General features: G+C 39.9%; 2 protein-coding genes across 2 annotated transcripts; one reads left to right on the top strand and one right to left on the bottom strand.

The window, feature by feature from the left end:
* The first annotated feature begins 1,176 nt into the window (after positions 1-1,176).
* On the top strand, positions 1,177-11,007 carry LOC146658466 (acidic amino acid decarboxylase GADL1-like). The gene is made up of 15 exons (XM_085421690.1): positions 1,177-1,195; positions 2,805-2,995; positions 3,087-3,213; positions 4,290-4,380; positions 4,483-4,592; positions 5,186-5,301; positions 5,657-5,736; positions 5,916-5,970; positions 6,057-6,173; positions 6,268-6,332; positions 6,439-6,520; positions 9,275-9,474; positions 10,243-10,294; positions 10,416-10,505; positions 10,612-11,007. The coding sequence occupies exons 1-15, from the start codon at positions 1,177-1,179 to the stop codon at positions 10,783-10,785; spliced, it is 1,569 nt and encodes a 522-aa protein (XP_085277816.1). The 3' UTR covers positions 10,786-11,007.
* A 2,192-nt stretch (positions 11,008-13,199) lies between these two features.
* On the bottom strand, positions 13,200-20,581 carry LOC146658465 (acidic amino acid decarboxylase GADL1-like). The gene is made up of 15 exons (XM_085421689.1): positions 20,458-20,581; positions 18,842-19,020; positions 17,573-17,699; positions 16,761-16,851; positions 16,533-16,642; positions 16,302-16,417; positions 15,639-15,718; positions 15,471-15,525; positions 15,261-15,377; positions 15,102-15,166; positions 14,676-14,757; positions 14,228-14,427; positions 13,932-13,983; positions 13,740-13,829; positions 13,200-13,539 (listed from the first exon to the last, which is right to left on the bottom strand). The coding sequence occupies exons 1-15, from the start codon at positions 20,474-20,476 to the stop codon at positions 13,366-13,368; spliced, it is 1,557 nt and encodes a 518-aa protein (XP_085277815.1). The 5' UTR covers positions 20,477-20,581; the 3' UTR covers positions 13,200-13,365.
* Between the last annotated feature and the right edge of the window lie 642 nt (positions 20,582-21,223).

Raw genomic sequence — 21,223 nt, 5'->3', positions numbered from 1 at the left:
AATTCTAATGAATCAGGAGTGATTCCTGTAAAACTGAGTGGATTAATAACGCTTCTGATAAGAATCTTTTGATTGCTTTGTGTAGAACGCATGTTCTCCTTTTTGACAGACAAATGTTTTACTGCTCTGTCAAAACACCCTAAGAAACCATAACATTTGAGATAGCATGTGACAATCAGCATATTCCTGTAAACAACAATGCACAATCTGTCACATAATTTATGGTTAAGAAGTAAATTATGGACATGGTTTAAACAACTGATTTGCATGTTAGTTACACTTTCATTACATAACACTGTCTTTTGTGCTGACATTTGAAGGAATTGCTTTTAATTGTCCTGGATTTTGCACAGTAGATTTTTCCACAACATGACGATCTCCATATACATTCTGTTCTTCGAGAGGTGAGTCATGTAACTCGAGGCTGCTGAGAAGACAATTACAAAACAGAAATTTGACTCCAGTGCACAAACTGTACAAACTGACTCAGCTCAAGTCTCAATATTACTTCAACACTCCTACTGATGTATTCATCCGATAGAGCTGAACGTGTAAACAATTAAAAAAAAGAAGTAAAAATAAACTAAAAATACAGTAGAGTAAATCCTTCCATGACTAAATTATGCTTAAATATGCTAAATGCATGTCAAAAACCTCCTATCTCCGTGTAAGTTCTCAGTTATCCAGTTGAGTCATAAGAGCTTGAAAAGAAGGAAGTGGCTTCACCACTGCTAGAACAGCTGGAGTAGAGTCCCTGCTCTATACTCTGCTTTATCAACGTGGACTAATAAAGCAGTGGGTACTAGCCCACTTTTAGAAACAGTGGCTGACTCCAGTGGATGCTGGTCGGGTGCTCCAACAGGAAAATGCCCCAAACCTCGGGACTGTGGAGCATGAATAACAAAAATGAAAGCATAAAACGGCTGGAAATGTTAGGATACGTTCTGTGGATGTTGCAGGTTTCGCAAGCTTCCTCGAGCACTTGGAGAAAACGAATTGGTGGAATTTTCCTCTCTGAACACAGACCTGTGGAGTCTTAATGGAAACGTACCAGAAGTAATCATCAGACATGGTGCAACCTGTGGGCGTAGCGTCAGTAGGTGGCAGTGAATGATATAAATACGAGGCACGATGCGGTAATTACACAGCATCACAGTACACCTGTATGAGAACAACATGGAAGGACACCACAAAGGTAAGACTTTAGGAAGTTATTCTTTATTTAGATTGAGAGCTAAATTTCACAACCAGGAAGAGTGTTAAATCACCAAGCACTCTAATAATAATAATGATGATGATGATAATAACAATGCTTTCAAATTACTGTATAAAACTCATAGCAGGGTTAATGGGTTGTGGTAGTTTTGTGTTAGTGGTGAGAATCCAGCTATTTGGTTCAAATAGGTGTGCAAAAGGCAATCATGCTTAACTAATGTCTTTCTTAATGAAATTTCACGTCAAATATCATGTTGCTACAGGCAGCTTCTTCAATGTGCTCTGTAGTGTTGGACTCTTTGAGTACTCTGAGGCCAGCTATTACAGTTCTGGGTCTTTGTTGGCATTACAGATAGTAAAATTAAAGTATCAAGCCAGTGCTTTCTGCTCTCTGCTTTCTGTCTCTGATAGTTAACCCTTTAACGCCTGAACTATGAAATAAGTGCCAGGAAAGTTACTTTTTTTGATACTGGATTTTTTATTCTGACAAATGAGAGAAAAAAAAGAAAATATATGAGTTTTAATTTGTGTCATATCCACTATAGTTAAGAGATATTCTGCCAATTACTAATCTCACTTTGAGGTGCAATAATGTTCTGATCTGTTTTGGCTTTTAGTTTCCTCTTTGCCGTGTTCCAGAGAGGCGGCTTTGATTCGTCTCCTACTGGTGTCAGGGAAACAGGGTTGTTGGGAAACCGGGTTGTTGGGAGACTGTTTAGGGTGTGTTTGAAAGCGGTCAGTCTCAGCACCAGCTGACGTAGGTGACTGTTTTCTGGGACCCTTTTTGGGCTTTGGAGGGCTTTGGAATGGGGCGTGGTTTAAGAACTGGATTTAAAACTTGACTAAAAAATGTGAACACAACTCTGGCTGACCGGCAATTGTTGGTGTTTTTCTGTGTTTGCGTAAAGTCTGTCGGCAGAGTTTCTGTTGGGTGTTTACCCCAACAGCCACAGCTGTGATGACTGGGTGGACCCCATACTTCACTACCCTGCAGAGCAGTGGGCATTGAACTCTAACTGGAATTTAGAAATGTAAAAATAAAAATGTTCTCTTAACTGGATTTAGAGCTTTTATAACCTTTCCTTTAGTGTATTCACCATGTTGATGTTATAATTATGCTATTATGGTTATACCAAGGTGTCATACTGTTTTAATGTGGGCTGATACCTGACTCCTCTTTTCTGTGTTTGAAAGATAAAACACTCTTATCCAAATTTCTCTCAGTAAGTCAGTGTTGAAGGTAAAGTGCAGAAGTGAAATCAGCTTTAAGAGAGAAAAAATCTTACAGCAAAGCAGATTACAGAAGAAGGTCTGTGTCAACTGAACGAGGAAGTGTTCCACACTAAGAATAAAAAAAAATGGGAAATTGGAAGAAAAAGATGAATTGCTAAATCATTCGTTAAGCACTTTCTTGCCAAACAATCTTTTACTTCAGCCAGCTTTGAGGAAAGCTTTGGAGAGCCTCCTTTATCTTTATCTTCTGTCATGTTTGAACGTAATTTGCATCGGCTGAGCTTTTCAAAATGTATCTAGTTTTTGAGAAAGCCACTGATGTCAGAACTCATATGATTTAATTTGTCTTTATTCAGAGGAGAAAACCAGTGATGTCCAAAGCCCGGCAGATCCAGGTCATCCAGTGAAATGTTCTCCAGTCATCATTGACAATATTCCTCTGAATGGACCCACTGTGAATGTACTCGCATCAGAGAACTTCATTCACCAGTCCATGTCCATCATTGTGGAAAATGCAATAAAAAAGGCCACAGACGTCAGAGAAAAGGTAAACAATGAATGTATGGATATGTAACTATACGACAGCAAATTCTGCTCTGTTTGACTTCGACAGTGACATGTTTGTTCCTGCTGATCAGGTTTGTGAGTGGCGCTCTCCCGAGCAGCTGAAAGAGCTGCTGGACCTCGAGCTGAGAGATGGGGGAGAGTCAGAGTCTGAGATCCTGCAGCGCTTCAAAGATGCCATCAGATACAGCGTCAAGACTAGTGAGTGTTTGAAATTTAATGAACTGAGATCCGAACACAGAGACACCACTTTAGGAAAGTGGCTTCCTGAGTGTTTCTGTAGCAGTGATGTGGAGGGACATTTAATGAACCCAGGCTACCAGATGCCAAATACCCTGCAGACAATCATCAGAACTATGGGTAGATCAGGAGATAATGGCCCCTGGGCATAAACAGGCACAAACAATATGTTCTCACTCCCAAAGCGTAATATTTGATGCTAGGTGACAAATCGTCAACATATTACACCTCTGGGCACCCAACACGTCCCTAAATGACGAGATCGGAAAAATAAGGAAACGTGAGTGCCGTTTCAATCTACACATGTTCGTTCATTTTACTTAAATTTAAACTTTCGAAAACACTATTTAACGTCATTAAAGTGCTGGTTAAAGTTAGGGAGAAGGTTATGGGTATAGGGTTAGGGATAAGGATAGAGTTATGGCTGGAATACATGGCTGGAACGTGTATTACTGGGGGACCATAATTCTACTGATGTCATCCATAACACTGCGCGTTGCATAAGAAAGCGGAAGGTCACCTTTCACGCTCCTCAGGAAATCCGCGGGACGTGACAAGTCGTCGGGATGTTACGCCTCAGGCATAAGAAGCTATATGTCGTTTAGTGGTCCGTCATGCCTTTAATGTAATTTAGCACCTCTTCTACTGTTGACACCTCTTTTCTTTTATATTTCTGACATCAGTCTGCTGGAGTTTTTAATGTCTCTGTAGCTGTTTTGTGTTGGGCGAGGTTTTTTATTTCACTGGATTTTTTTGTAGTTTCTTTGGTTGTCTTTGTAGTAATTTTGCTTGTTCTTTAGTCTCTTTAAAACTCATTTTTTTGTAATTTTTTTTTTAACTCCCTTTGTGTCTCTTTATACTGTTATTCCATTTTTGAGTCAACTTAAAAAAGATGCAGAGTTGTGTTGAACTCTTGAAGATGTAAATTCTGAATGAAGAAATGACACTTTGATGTATTTTACTTACTTACTTCAGGATGTTTGATTAGCCCTCATCTGATTCTTACCTGGCCTGATTCAGCTTTTAATATTTTTTAGCTCATCCTCGTTTCTTCAACCAACTGTATGCTGGGATGGAGCCCTACTCTATGGTGGCAAGCTTCATTATTGAGGCTCTCAAGCCCAGTCTGTGAGTACTGCACTTATTTACAGCTAAATACTTTGTAGAGAAATCTTACAGGATCATTCAATATTCAGTACTGTTGTAAGATTTGGTTTGGTTTTTAATCAGGTACACATACGAGGTGGCTCCAGTCTTCACGCTGGCGGAGGAAGCTGTGTTGAAGAAGATGATGGAGTTGATTGGCTGGAAGGATGGCGGAGATGGAATCTTCAATGCAGGTATAATCGCCGACAGATAATAACAGCAGGTATACCAGAGTTGGAGAAAGAACGTCAACATATCAAGTCATGAAACTGAAAAAAAAATGAGACTATGACATCACCTCTTCTTTTAACAACACCTTGCACATTTTTTAGAAGATAGCCAATCATTGTAGTGATGAAAACCAAATGCTTATACTATACTGGCTGATACAGGAATTTAACTGCTCAACAGCTTAAAAGCTGCATGATAATGCATCCGGGGAGGGTGACAGGTTCGTATTACAGAAAAGCCAGTTTAGCAACTTCTTGTAATGAGTCAATCAGTTGTGTTATATTACGATTCTTTGAGAAATAAGGATAATCTTGGTGGTAGTATATGTCTCTGATTACGCTGCCTCTACAATTGTTAAGGTTGCCCATGCCGTGTACACAAAAGCTTCCACACCGCCACAGATTATGTGTTTTGAACTGTGTGCACCATATTTCAGTAAAATAAAGGCTTTGATTTGTGCATCATTGCACTTTGTCACAACCTTTTTGGACACACAGTAGAATGTTAATATCTTTTTCTTAAGAAAATAAACATCTCCTACGTTTTTCCCTTCCAGGCGGTTCAATGTCCAACATGTATGCTGTGAACTTAGCCAGGTACCGTTGCTGCCCTGACATAAAGGAGAACGGCCTCTCTGCAGCTCCACGCTTGGTCATGTTCACGTCACAGGAGGTACGTTTTCTAAAAGTCATTACAAAAAAAATTCTTTGACCGATTGTTTTTTTTGGCCACATTTTCTTACTTCCTAAAAGTAAATCCTAAATATAATTTGTCTCAGAAGAAGCTCTTCTCTGTCTTTTGTCTAACCCTCTTAATAAGCAAAACATTCTTTTCTGGCCTCTTTAACACAAATGAATGTTGGCATGAATGTTTTACTTGCTTGATTAAGCAGACAAATCTTGCATCTCTTGAGGGGATGCTCGCCTTGCAAATCTACCAGATTCTTTGAAGAACGGGTCGCGCGGTGAAATTAGATCTGCTTTGTACGACCGTAATTGTTGCATAATTCTTCCTTTATCTCTTTCAGTGTCATTACTCCATTTCCAAAGCAGCAGCTTTGCTGGGGATTGGCACAAAGAATGTTTACGCGATACCATCTGATGAGAGGTAAAGAGCCACTCGCACACTCCCGTCTGTTTACACCTACAGAGGGACCTGGCATTGCACGGTCCAGACTTGGTGTGGGAATACCTCATTGTGTTTCAGTGAAAATGACGCTTAGTCTGCTGGGGTAAAAATGAGTTAGTAAGCTGACTGAATGATGAGTTGCTGTGTGTGTTTTTCAGAGGGAAGATGATTCCTTCTGCTCTGGAGGAGCAAATACTGTCTGCCAAAAGTGAGGTGAGCGAGCAGTCGCTGGCTGCTGTGATGGGCTTTAATTAAAGTTACAGAATTATTGAACAAAATGTTCATGTGCGTGTGTTCAGGGTGCAGTTCCCTTCATGGTAAACGCCACCGCAGGAACCACAGTGCTCGGAGTGTTTGATCCCATCGATGTAATTGCCGACATCTGTGAGAAGCACAACCTGTGGCTGCATGTGGATGTGAGCCCTATGATTAATTAATCAATTTATTTATTTCCTGTAACCATGTCTGACAATCAGCTCTTCTTATTATAATATTCTCTTTTTTCCTCAGGCATGTTGGGGAGGAGCAGCTCTGGTGTCCAGCAAGCATAAACACCTGTTAAAGGGCATCCACAGGTAAACAGGCAGCTGTACGGATGAAGGCATCATTGCCTCTTAGTAAAGTGAAATGCTGATCGTTTCCTGTTGTAACCTCTCCTCCTGCTTTGTGGTTTTTCATCAGAGCCGACTCTGTTGCCTGGAACCCTCATAAGATGCTGATGGCATGTCTGCAGTGCTCGGCTTTCATGGTCAGAGACAAAACGGTAAGCATGAATAATCCTCATCAACAGACTCCTCATCTGTGGTCCAGAAACAGCACATGTGACTGTGGCTTCTTACATTTTCAGCCTCTTTACGGCTCCATATAGTCAGGCTAAATGTTTGACAGGAAAAAAGTTATAAATTATAACAAGCTTGTCACTACTTGTGTGTTAGCTACACAAGTTAGAAAGAAAACTTTAACATTCAACTACACAAAAGGTCAGTTGAATGTTAGGTTTGGCTCCCACTCACTTCTCTCAAGGCCTGCAAATTCACACCATTGTTAATCTCTCACTGGGCTCTTGTGCTCTTTCTGTTAACAGAAATTCAAACTGGAAATGTAGAGTTTACCATTCTAGACAATAATTGTACTCTTTATGTGTCCGGACCCATCTTCATTTTTACATAAGCCATACACCCTATATACATACATACGTATATATTGGTTGTTGTTGTTGTTGTTGTTGTTTTAACTGAGTTATGTTTGGACATTGCTTCATATGTAATTATATCTATGTGACAAATACCTTAATGAATACTTTAAGGTTAACATAAAGGTGAGGCCTGTTTTATGTCGGTCCATCAGTGGTTGTTGAAATTCTTGCTGAAAAGTTTAGTGTTACAGTCCAGCTCACACAACTCAGCAGACATGACTGGAATATGAATGTACATCAGAGAAATATGACCAGCCACATGCGCTTAATTAACAAGTTGGGGCTAGGACAGATCACCAGTCTATCTGTCTATAGGGAGTACAGAATTATTAGGCAAGTTGTATTTTTGAGGAATAATTTTATTATTGAACAACAACCATGTTCTCAATGAACCCAAAAAACTCATTAATATCAAAGCTGAATGTTTTTGGAAGTAGTTTTTAGTTTGTTTTTAGTTTTAGCTATTTTAGGGGGATATCTGTGTGTGCAGGTGACTATTACTGTGCATAATTATTAGGCAACTTAACAAAAAACAAATATATACCCATTTCAATTATTTATTTTTACCAGTGAAACCAATATAACATCTCCACATTCACAAATATACATTTCTGACATTCAAAAACAAAACAAAAACAAATCAGCGACCAATATAGCCACCTTTCTTTGCAAGGACACTCAAAAGCCTGCCATCCATGGATTCTGTCAGTGTTTTGATCTGTTCACCATCAACATTGCGTGCAGCAGCAACCACAGCCTCCCAGACACGGTTCAGAGAGGTGTACTGTTTTCCCTCCTTGTAAATCTCACATTTGATGATGGACCACAGGTTCTCAATGGGGTTCAGATCAGGTGAACAAGGAGGCCATGTCATTAGTTTTTCTTCTTTTATACCCTTTCTTGCCAGCCACGCTGTGGAGTACTTGGACACGTGTGATGGAGCATTGTCCTGCATGGAAATCATGTTTTTCTTGAAGGATGCAGACTTCTTCCTGTACCACTGCTTGAAGAAGGTGTCTTCCAGAAACTGGCAGTAGGACTGGGAGTTGAGCTTGACTCCATCCTCAACCCGAAAAGGCCCCACAAGCTCATCTTTGATGATACCAGCCCAAACCAGTACTCCACCTCCACCTTGCTGGCGTCTGAGTCGGACTGGAGCTCTCTGCCCTTTACCAATCCAGCCATGGGCCCATCCATCTGGCCCATCAAGACTCACTCTCATTTCATCAGTCCATAAAACCTTAGAAAAACCAGTCTTGAGATATTTCTTGGCCCAGTCTTGACGTTTCAGCTTGTGTGTCTTGTTCAGTGGTGGTCGTCTTTCAGCCTTTCTTACCTTGGCCATGTCTCTGAGTATTGCACACCTTGTGCTTTTGGGCACTCCAGTGATGTTGCAGCTCTGAAATATGGCCAAACTGGTGGCAAGTGGCATCTTGGCAGCTGCACGCTTGACTTTTCTCAGTTCATGGGCAGTTATTTTGCGCCTTGGTTTTTCCACATGCTTCTTGCGACCCTGTTGACTGTTTTGAATGAAACGCTTGATTGTTCGATGATCACGCTTCAGAAGCTTTGCAATTTTGAGACTGCTGCATCCCTCTGCAAGATATCTCACTATTTTTGACTTTTCTGAGCCTGTCAAGTCCTTCTTTTGACCCATTTTGCCAAAGGAAAGGACGTTGCCTAATAATTATGCACACCTGATATAGGGTGTTGATGTCATTAGACCACACCCCTTCTCATTACAGAGATGCACATCACCTAATATGCTTAATTGGTAGTAGGCTTTCGAGCCTATACAGCTTGGAGTAAGACAACATGCATGAAGAGGATGATGTGGACAAAATACTCATTTGCCTAATAATTCTGCACTCCCTGTATATAAACAGTGGAGCATTAGACAGCTATGTGCTTCAGCACAGTCATTCAGCAGAGCTTTGGGCCTGGGGTGGACCTGCCAGTACAGTTCACTGCAGACTAGTTCTCTTGTAGTTCCACATTTTGGATTTATATATAATGCTAAATGCTCGCATAAAGGCCTAGTTGCATTATGGTGTCAACATGTGTAGGTTTACACTTTTTCCAAACTGATTAAGAATCACTGAAGGAAAAACAACTATAAACAGAGTAAAAGGTAACACTCAGTACAGTGCGAAATACCCATCATTATCTAGCCTTGTGCAGACTACAAGTCCTGGTTTCCTGTGTTTCTTGTGCTGACATAAATAAAAAAAGGTTCTCCGACTGATATACCAGAGTCTATTACCTCCTGTTAAAATATAAAATCACTCTATATAACTCATCTGTGTCCTTGTGCTCCCTCAGAGTCTCCTGCAGCGCTGCCACTCTGCACGGGCCTCTTATCTCTTCCAGCAGGACAAGTTCTACGATGTCAGCTACGACACGGGGGACAAGTCGGTGCAGTGCAGCAGGAAGCCAGATGCTTTCAAAATCTGGCTCATGTGGAAGGCTTTGGGAAGCAAAGAGCTGGAGCAGAGGGTGGACAGAGCCCTCGCCATGGCAAGGTCAGTCTGAGGAACCATGGGCTGCAGATAAATATCACAGTGACCGCATGGCAATATTTACTAAATCAGAAATAGGAACCAAAAATTTATGTAGTGGTCCTTCACACCACAGAAGTATTGCTCATTCATGGAATACAGGCTTTGCAGCATAAATTACAGAAGAATAGACCCAGCAGTGCTTCATGCACAGAGACTGAGGACTGCTGTGAACTAACTGCTCTAACTTTAACTGACAATATGAAACTATGTGCACGACTGTGGGGACTAAGCTGGTGCACAGTGCACTCTAGTGGCCATTTCTGTGAATGACCTCAGTAATAAGCAAAAATGTGGAATGGCATTATTATCATTTATGTTTAATTTCAATAAAATAAAAATAATAAAAATGCAAAATATGCAGTAACATTATAATAAATTACTTAATTAATGAAAAATATTACTCTTTTTAAAATGATTGGCTAGCACACTATACAACCCCTAGGCTATATAGTGCATTCTCAATGCATTTTACAGATATATTTGCTTTAATAAATCAAAAATATCTAGTTAATTATCCATATGAAAGACTAATGATTGAATTAAAAAAACAGTTACTTTATTATTAACCCCAATTCTGAAAATATTGTGATAAATGCAAAGACTTTCCCTATGACAGCTGGGACGGGCTCCACTCCTAAGACTAAGTATTATTATGGCTTGTATGTTGAGCGGTGGAAATGATGATATAAATCTGTGCTGCGATCTGAAGCTAAATTTTCTTCATCACAGATATCTGGCAGAAGAGATCAAGAAAAGAGAAGGATTCCGTCTGCTGATGGAAGTAAGTTAATTCACACTAAACCACTAAATTTCATGTCATTACGAACTATGAAAAGAAGCATTTCATTCATGTTTTTATTTATTTATAGAAGTGCATACATCTCAATTTTATATCTCTACAGCCTGAATATGCAAATATTTGCTTCTGGTACATTCCACCCAGCTTGCAAACCCTTCCAGATGGCCCTGAGCTCTGGGAAAAGCTCCACAAAGTAAGTCGTTAACCACCTAAAAGTGACATTCTAAAATTTGACGATGACCAAATCCTCCCGTGTGTTTTGTGCCAGTCATTGCAGTGTTTCCTCCCACCTCCTGCAGGTGGCACCTGTGATCAAAGAGCGCATGATGAAGAAGGGCAGCATGATGGTGGGCTACCAGCCACACGGAGAAAAGGCCAACTTCTTCAGGATGATCATCATCAGTCCTCAGGTCAGCAGGCAGGACATGGACTTTGTCCTGGATGAGATCAACAATCTGGGAAAGGACTTGTGATGACTCCCCAGCTTTGCACATCAGGGGCAGGCTTGTTGAGAACAGGGCCGGTTTTACCACCACCATTATGGAGCCCCCTCCACCTTTCAGTTTTCACTTCCTTTTGTTGTTTACAATAAATTTATTTAATCTATTTAAATGTAAGTAAGGCAGGGAAGTGATGTAACGACAGGGGCAGAGATGTATGTTTGTTTGCCTGCTACCTGATTTCCTCTTGATTTATTTTTATGCCACAGTTTTTATATGTGAGAGTGACATGCTGTTTGTCTTTTTATTAAAGTCCCAAAACTGATTTCACTGATCAATTTGTGAATGGCTCATTAATCCGCTAGCTTGCACTAAGAGTGCTCACATAATCCAACAAAGATGTGTTAATGTTTTACCAGAACACAGCAGCTGGTCAGCAGAGGCCCCACACAATCACTGTGGCTTGACAGCCACAGCATGCATTCATGTTTATCTCGCTAAGTGAGCATATCTTTGTAGATGCCAGTGACCTAAAATCCTTTGTGACTCTGCAGAAGTTCATAATGGAAGCAGCAGCTGGCAGCAGGGTATTTAAGTCAACATCAGAGAAATACCCCAGCGAACTTGAAATAAAGTATCTTAGCTGGCTTCTTTTCACAAATAAATGAATCTTTATGCAGGGCCCAGAATGAAAGGAAGACAAAAGCAAACAGAGATAGCAGACAAAATATATCTACACATATATGTATGTATTGTATGTAGAATTTATGACATGCTGGTGGTGGTGTGTGAAAAACATCCACAAACAAATGCAACCAAAGCCACAAAAACGACAGATAATAGAATAATTATTAAAAGAAAACTTCAGTCTCTGTGGTAATGTGCCACTAACAACTGGTCAAGTATCACATCCATGCCTTTTCCAGACTCTTACAGGAAATGCATCACACACATTGATGTAACCAGATTCTTACCCTGGATGGCATTACCTTGGCCTCCAGTAACACTGCGAGGAACCTTGGAGTCATTTTTGACCAGGATATCTCCTTCAATGCACAAGTTAAACAAATATGTAGGACTACTTTCTTCCATTTGTGCAACATCTCTAAAGTTAGAAATATTCTGTCTCAGAGTGACGCTGAAAAACTAGTTCATGCATTTATTACTTCCAGGCTGGACTACTGCAATTCATTATTATCAGGATGTCCTCAAAACTCACTGAAAAGCCTTCAGTTGATCCAAAATGCTGCAGCAAGAGTCCTGACAGGGACTAGAATAGAGAGCATATTTCTCCTATATTGGCTTCCCTTCATTGGCTTCCTGTTAAATCCAGAATTGAATTCAAAATCTTGCTCCTCACATACAAGGTCTTGAATAATCAGGCCGCATCTTATCTTGATGGCCTTATAGTACCATATCACCCCATTAGAGCACTTCGCTCTCGCACTGCAGGCTTACTTGTTTCCCCCGTCCCCCCAGAGTATTTAAAAGTAGAATGGGAGGGAGAGCCTTCAGTTTTCAGGCCCCTCTTCTGTGGAACCAGCTTCCAGTTTGAATTCAGGAGACAGACACTATCTCTACTTTAAAGATTAGGCTTAACACTTTGCTTTTCGCTAAAGCATATAGTTAGGGCTGGACCAGGTGACCCTGAATCCTCCCTTAGTTATGCTGCAATAGGTGTGAGCTGCTGGGGGATTCCCATGATGCACTGAGTGTTTCTTCTTCAGTCGCCTTTCTCACTCACTATGACCTCTCTGCAATGAATTACACTTGTTATTAATCTCCGGCTCTCTTCCACAGCCATGTCTTTTATTCTGTCTTCCTTTCTTTCTAACTTAACCCTAACCGGTCGCAGCAGATGGCCCCGCCCCTCCCTGAGCCTGGTTCTGCTGGAGGTTTCTTCCTGTTAAAAGGGAGTTTTTCCTTCCCACTGTTGCCAAAGTGCTTGTTCATAGGGGGTCATATAATTGTTGTTTTTTTCTCTGTATGCATTATTGTAGGGTCTACCTTACAATATAAAGCACCTTGAGGCAACTGCTGTTGTGATTTGGTGCCGTATAAATAAAATTGAATTGAATTAAATTCACATTGACTTTTCACCTTCTAAGAAATATCAGTGTTTCCTCATTTTATTCTACTAAATATTTGTGTGAATAATTACTACGTAGGTTGATCTTGTTTTATGACCAAAGCTGCACTTTGTGGGTTTACAGTGACCCTGATGTTTCATGCTAAAATTGAAGAAATTTCCCTCAAAGTATCTTTGACACCATGTCATGTTTACAAGAATGGGATGGAAAACATGAAGACCGGTTTGGCTGTTACTGGCCTGCATAACAATGCATAACATAATTATTCAGGGAGCGAAAACACATGGGCATTGCTGAAAGACAAATATATATTTAGATAAAACAAAACAAAACACAAATGTTATACAGCGTGTGGAATTCTGACATTTATTTTAGTTGTCTGGTTGGTATTTACAGATGAAATATTTACAGATAATCAGACATCTTTGTTATTAAGTTGCATCACTTGTCTGATAGTGCTGTGAAAATTCCTGACAGATCCATCTGTGTCATAGGAAGGCTCTTTGCATACGCCGATCATTAATCACAAGTCCTTTCCCAGATTATGGATCTCATCCAGGACAAAGTCCAGGTCCTGCCTGCTGACCTGAGGACTGATCACAACCATCCTGAAGAAGTTGGCTTTTTCTCCAAGAGGCTGGTAGCCTGTCATCATGCTGCCTGTCTTCATCATTCGCTGTTTCACCACTGGGGCCACCTAGAGGAGCAGGGTAGAAACTGCAGTGACTTTTTACTCCATATTAATGTACCAAAAGCCGGCAGCAGTGTGTGAAAGGGTCACACTTTTCTTGTTTATCACAATAGAATTCATGCATTTGCCAAAGTAAAAGTGAATAATCTCTTCATGTCAGCATTAGAATACATTAAAATAACCCTCTGCAGTGATGAACTCCTTACAGTGTGGATCTTCTTCCAGAGCTCAGGACTCTCGGGAAGGTTCCTCAGGCTTGGCGGAAGGTACCAGAAGCAAACGTTTGCAAATTCAGGCTGCAGAGAAAAACAGTTTAAATAATACTGCCTTAAAGATGGAAATGAAGGTTAGCTTTAGGGGTTTAGTTTCAAGTCATGTATGAATATGCAAGTACGTACTTCCAGCACAAGACGGAATCCTTCTCTTTTCTTGATCTCCTCTGCAAGATACCTACAATTGCATCACGTCAGGTTTCAGTGTTCAGTTTAAAAAAGAGACAGAAATCAAAATGTCTTCTTGATTGATCTGAAATTTTAATATTACAATGAAACGTGGTTGCACTGCCTTCTACATTAAGGAAACTGGGAAAACTGTACTTGTTATCAGCAGTCATGGCTGTGAGACAGTAAACGTAAAAGTTAAATATAACTTTACTGTGAAGGACAACTGATAATTTCTATTTGCCCACACTGACCTTGCCATGGCGAGGGCTCTGTCCACCCTCTGCTCCAGCTCTCTGCTTCCCAAAGCCTTCCACATGAGCCAGAACTTGAAGGCGTCTGGCTTCCTGCTGCACTGCACCGACTTGTCCCCCGTGTCGTAGCTGACATCGTAGAACTTGTCCTGCTGGAAGAGATAGGAGGCCCGAGCAGAGTGGCAGCGCTGCAGGAGACTCTGAGGGAGCAGAGTGAGGAAGACTTAACAAGAAAAAAGAAATTTAATCTCTTATGATTATACTGAAATGAAAACACAGGATAGAGGATGTAAAGGGCATCTGTCCCAGCTGAACACCTGACTCACATTCTGTTGATGTGGCACATCATTGTGGATCATTGTGACATTGCTGTCACTCTTGCTGGTTTTACTGGTGGTATTCGTTTTTTCATTCAGCAAATATGACTTATCAGACTTATCAGACTCACCGTTTTGTCTCTGACCAGGAAAGCAGAGCACTGCAGAGAGGCCATCAGCATCTTGTGAGGGTTCCAAGCAACAGAGTCAACTCTTTATCAAACAAATGAAAGATGACAGAGCGAGGTTACATTCCACCTCAGTAGGATGCAGTTCTACAAGTTTACGTTCTTCTTTGAAGCCCAAATTTACCAGTAACAGAAAAGTTGGTTTGCAGATGTATAGATAGTATGTCTTGATCTTTTGATAAAGAATGAAAATCACAAGATAAAATTATAGGGACTACAATAAAAATCTGCACGATTAAATGACAACGCTTACTTGTAGAAATTAAAATATATTTCTATGTATTATACAGAGAGTTGCAGTTGTGTGTCACGCTGAAAAAAATCAGCTACTACATTGTATGCTTAGGGGGATTTGTACGTAGTGTTTACCTGTGGATGCCCTTTAACAAGTGTTTATGCTTCTTAGACATGATAGCTGCTCCTCCCCAACATGCCTGAGCACAGACAGACAGAAGAGGAAAGTACTGATGAGCAACGCTGAGCGACAGGAGGGATTAAATGAACGACTTGATTAAATAATGAGCTCACATCCACATGTAGCCACAAGTTGTGCTTCTCACAGATGTCAGCAATTTCGTCGATGGGATCGAAGGCTCCGAGCACCGTGGTTCCTGCGGTGGCGTTTACCATGAAGGGAACTGCACCCTGTGCACACAGAATGAGATATTATCCTTTGGCTCATTTCCCATTTCAAGACTCTTTGTATGGTAGCTCAGGAAAATAAGATGGTTGACTAACCTCACTTTTTGCCAACTTTATTTTCTCCTCAAGGGCTGAGGGAATCATCCTTCCTCTGAAAAAGACACGAGACAACCTCAATTCAGTCACTCTACTCTGTCTCTCTGCATTCATAGATTATCAGGAATTTTAAAGAAAAAAGGAAAGTGCGTGAAACAGACAGTGCACCTCTCATCAGTTGGGACAGTATAAACATTCTTCGTGCCGATCCCCATTAAAGCTGCTCCTTTGGAAATGGAGTAATGACACTGAAAGAGATTAAGCAAGAGTTTGTCAGTAAATATGCATGCCTGTGCTGGTTGCCGGCTTCCACAACCACACCAAATACTTCCAGATAACTCATGGGTTTTATTTTAATGTTTCCTAATGAATTACTCTTTAATCTTGAATGAAGCAAGGAAACCGTTTACTTCAGTTAATATTTGTATGAAACAGGCTACAGTATCACTGCTTTCCAGCATTAAACTTGTGCATTCAGCTCAGTTCGTTTGTATTTCTAAAGGACCGAATCACAATAGTTGCTTCAAGGTGCTTTACATGTACATTCTAAGGTAAAGTCCCTACAATATTTCAGAGAAAACCCCAACAATCATATGACCCCCTATGAGCAAGGCAAAGAAAAACTCCCTTTTAACAGGAAGAAACCTCAGAAAGAACCAGGTTCAGGTTAAGGGAGGGGTGGTCATCTATGTGATCTATGTGTTGGAGGTAAGTTATACTGAGTATTATTATATTGCTTGTTTGTAGTGAATCTTATGCAGGCAGTGACATCTTTTCTGGAAAACCAGCTAATAACACTCTAGGCTTACCCTAATTCTTATCCACACTTACCTCCTGGGACGTTAATATGACCAGTCGCGGAGCAGAAAACATGCCAACCTCTTTGAAATCTGGGCAGTAGCGGTACCTGGCCAAGTTCACAGCATATATGTTGGACAATGAGCCACCTGAAAGGTAATTGTCCCAAGATGACTTTACTTGTTAAGATAAAGATCTTTCTTGATTTCAAACATCCCATTTATTGATGTCCAGTTGGACACACAAGTATAAAGTTGAGTGTACCTGGGTTAAAGATTCCATCACCTCCTTCTTCCCAGCCAATCACCTTGATCATCTTTCTGAGCACAGCATCCTCCATTAAGGTAAACACTGGAGCCACCTCATATGTGTACCTGACGGAAACCACATATGCGTATGATTTAATGTGTAGTGTAGTTCCTGACAGAGCAGTGGACAGCATAAATATCTCCATGTGTGACTTACAGGTTTACAGTAAGTTGTATGACTCACAGATTGGTTTTGACTGCTTCAGCAATGAAGCTTGCCACCATAGAGTAGGGCTCCATCCCTGCGTACAGCTGATTGAAGAAACGGGGATGACCTACAGAGATGGGACAGAAATACAGTACACAGCTAGGATCATATACTAACTATTAGTGTGGCTTTCCTTTTAATTTGATAACATTTGTGCTGAATCATACACTTCATATTGGTGCAATGCAAATTTGTGTCACAGTCACTCAGTATGCAAGCACATCGATGAACAATTATGTATCTGGCTGTCAGGAGACCTACTTAGAGGCTCCTCTGATCTTGAAATTTGGGAAGTCGTCAAATTTGTCAGATCTTAACACTTTCTCCTCTTAAATTTTAAATCCAAGAGCATTGCATATAGACAGCTTACATCAAATCTGTCTGTAGAGCCCAGAGATATTCATTTTGTCTTCAGTTACTGACTGATTGTGCTTTTTCATGTCCTGTAAACTGGGGCATTGAACAGATTGCTTCATTGAGCACTGATGCTTATTATTACACAATCAGGTATATATTGCATGGCATATGGCTTGTGGGAAACAGAAGAAGCACCAAAAGTGAAGCTGTCATCATTAGAAATCAGTATGACAAATTGTAAAGGCAAGAAAATGTTTAGTTCAAATTTATGTTCAGTTTAAGTTTACAATAAGAGTTCTGGTTTGTTTCTTTTTGGTTTGGGCACATCATGTTAGTTGTTTTTCCTCCAAAGCAGGTGCTTAAAAATGCACATAACATAAATACACACCGTTATATACTGTAGGCAGTCGCTGAAAGTTATGAACACTCACTGGTCTTGACACTATATCTGATGGCATCTCTGCATCTCTGCAAGATCTCAGACTCCGGCTCTCCTCTGTCTCTCAGCTCGAGGTCCAGCAGCTTCTTCAGCTGCTCGGGGGAGTGCCACTCACAAACCTGGAAAACAGGCACAGAGGTGTCACTGTCAAGGTCAACCAATAACCATACTTGAAGCATATTTTACACTATCCACCATCTAAAGAGACAAAACTAAAAAAAAGCATGTTAAATATAAATTAAATATAAATATATATACATATAATTTGATTACTTTAGACAGAAACAAACAATATAATTATAACTTTAAGATTCAGTTCTGTTGTTAATGTTTTTTAAATGCTGCTGATTTTAAATGCAACCACTAACCAGTGCTTTTCCTTATTGTTGGTCATTTACATACTGTTACAGTGATGGATGTTTATATTAAATATAACTACAGTGTCAGCTCACAGCTTTGTCTTTGTTCTGTATGACGGGTCGATGTCTTTAAAATGTGAGAACACCAACCTTTGTTAGGGAGGGCCAGCCAATCACAGGTAAGTTGGTCTATAATATATATGGTTTAACAAGTAAACAAAAACAAGCTAATACAGCTCAAACTTAAGGGCTGTGCCAAAGCACGGTGTAAGATAAAATAATCAAGGATTTTATAATCCCCTGCAATTAAATGGAATTTGAATGAATAATTAAAATGTAATTATATTTTCATGCAAATTCGCAAATACTTAAATGTAGGTACACTATAATAAATATGTCAGGTTGCTACACGAAACAAAGAATATTTAAACTGTAAGTAAGTGTATGTAGTCTTTAAATAGTCATAATTAATTTTAGGTGGTGCATGTGTAATTTTAAGTCTTGCATAACTTCAGGTGTGTTACAGCAAGTGTAACAAATTATTATAATCGTTTTAAGTACTGCCAAGCTAATTTCTTGGTAATTTTTTGGAATAACATCATGCATTGTAAGTGCGCTGCACTTTCCTGTAAACTCCTTTTGAAATTCAAATGTTTGCTGTGAGACAACAGTGCTAATCACCACACCACCGTGCTGCCATCTGTGTAAAATTACTTACACTATAACTGTTTCTTGTAAAAAACAAACTTGTTATCCCCTTATTCTAGAGTGCCAACTTTTAAATATTTATAGGTAAATATAATTGCACTGTACTTTCAAAGAAAGTAGTTGGAATTCCATGTTTTAAATCCATTTTAAATACCCTGGATTTCAAATAATAAATAAATACAACAATGCGTTACCTTCTCTTGGACGTTAGTGGCCTTCTTCACTGCCTCGTCCACAATGATTTCCATTGCTTGTCTGATAAAGGACTCTGCTATTTGTTCATCTGCAGTGGAGCTGCTCACATCAAAGCTGCCAGCTGGAGAACATTTTTCAGGTTGTGTCACAGGGGCCTGGCTTTCGCAGGACTTCACACCTTAAAAGAAAAAAGAAAAAAATGGGCCTTACTCTGTCTCATAAGTACAACATTTTTTTGTCCCCTTGTTGCATAAAATAAAAGAAAGGAACAACACATGTCACTTCATTACCCAGTCCTGCTTCTAGTTTCTTAGTTTTCCTTCTGATTCCAACGATTTCTTGATTCACTTCAAATTCATTTCGAGGCATTAAGATCATGAATGAAAGAAACAGCTTTCATGTGATGGCAGCTTTATACATTTGTGATTTTACACAAATGTTACTTCCAGTTTAATGTTGCATAATTATCATAAAAAAATAAAGCAGCTGCATAAATGCACATATTTGGCAGGATCCATCTGCTCTGCCCTTCTAAATGCACATGTGGGGAACCAAAAAGGCAGAGAGAGCACAGAAAACATGAAAAGAAGGAACAGTGGAGGGAGGTGGGTTTGCAAAGCAGCATGTCGAGGCAGCAGCGACTCCATGCAGGTTGGAGCAGCATAAATAGCACACACCATATCTAATTTGCCAATAGGATGCACATAACATGTCAGCCGAGTCATCAGATAATGTGGGCTGGCACTGAGATGAGCTGATAGGCTGATTGCAGCCCTTCCTGACTCTGCGGATTGCTTGAACTAACCCTGTGCTCAAGCGTCACCTGCCACTTAACTGTACTTTACGTTACCTTTTCCCTGTGTAAGTGTAACTTTAAAATCTCACTGTGCTATGCCCTCTCATGTCTTGTCATATCTTTCTTGCACTCTTTTGGCATGATTGTCCAAGTTGTCACCTGACCTCTGAGCTGGCTGACCTCTGGCCTTGTCAGTTATGGCAACAGTCCAAATTGTAGGACTTAATGAACTCAGTCACCCTCAAAACAAACTGCTGCTTATCTTTTGAACTCCATTCCAGTAATTCAATTAAAGACAAATGTTACTTTTCAATTTGAAAAGAACAATTTCAAATTCAGTTTTTTTCCTTTTAGCGTTATCTCAAGGCCGGGCTATTTCCAGCAGATACAGAGCAGTGCAGAGAGATAACAAATAGAATATTTAAAGGTCTTTAAAGCGACAAGTTTAGATGTGTGGAAGGCTTTCTGAGGAACTGAGTTAAAGAATTCAAAATCCTTTTTTACTTTTTAAAATGTTTTTCCTTCCCTCTGAGTGTTGTTCCAAAATTTGATGAGGTTATCAAGCTCAAAACATCATTTTTAGTTGTTATTCTTGCAGGAATACTGATTGATTTCTACTGTGCATGAATAAAATATAAAGAATAAAAATACAAAATGACTTTAAACATATCAGAGCATTACATTTATGAAAGAATATAATTTATAGCGCCTAAAAAGATGCAGCATGTGCTAGTTTGTGCTAAGTGAAGTGCATATAACATAAGTGTTATAAGTGATCTTTTGCAAACTAAACTAAAAGTTCCACTGAAAAAGTCTTACCATTAATGTGTCTCTCCATATTTGATGAAATTTCCCAGCTGTGATGCTGCCTTATTTTGTGCCTCTTCTTTATTGCACATTACCACTAAGCCGTCCTATTTATACACAGAAGGACGGACTCTTCTGATGTCATGGAATTTCCCAGATCTGGGTTTGGATGCACAGTAATCAGTAACATCTGCACCACTACACAAACTTACCAGCTAATACCACTGATAGTTATGCTGACTTATGTTTTTACTGTACCTTACTGTTCTTTGATTGGAGGTTAAAAAAGAAACCCTGCACAATGCAGCTGTACAGTTATGGCCGTGAAACACAGAAATAGACGTGCAAAAGTGCATCAAAGAGAAGTGCAATTGATCTCAAGGTTGTGTAACAAACGTTTAGGTAGCTGCATGCAGCTGAGCACCACCAAACTGCTGGACTGAACATTGTCCTTTTACCCCTGTTGTGGAAAATTACTGAAACTGCCCTTACTGTGGAAAGTTACAGAATCTCTCAATTTCGGTTATGTGGTGTATTTTATTGATAGCTAAAAAACAAAACAAAAAACATAATTAAATGCATGAGCTTCAGCAATTAGCAACAGCAAAAAAAGCAAAATGATGTGCACAAAAAGTCTTAGACAGGACATGAGAAGGAGTATTTTTTGTGTGTGTTGGAAAAGGACTCCAAGTGGTTAATCTTTAGCTTAAAATATAATGAAAACACATTTCTGGCCAAGGTGGCGTGTGCATTACAAGGATGCTCAGAAGTGGCAGAA

Source organism: Rhamphochromis longiceps, linkage group LG11, assembly GCF_057381845.1.
Source record: "Rhamphochromis longiceps isolate RC_006_pf linkage group LG11, R_longiceps_female_GT1.1, whole genome shotgun sequence".
Classification (NCBI taxonomy): Eukaryota; Metazoa; Chordata; class Actinopteri; order Cichliformes; family Cichlidae; genus Rhamphochromis; species Rhamphochromis longiceps.
The sequence above is the reverse complement of the archived record's forward strand: the minus strand, read 5'-3'. Positions and strand labels throughout refer to the sequence as shown.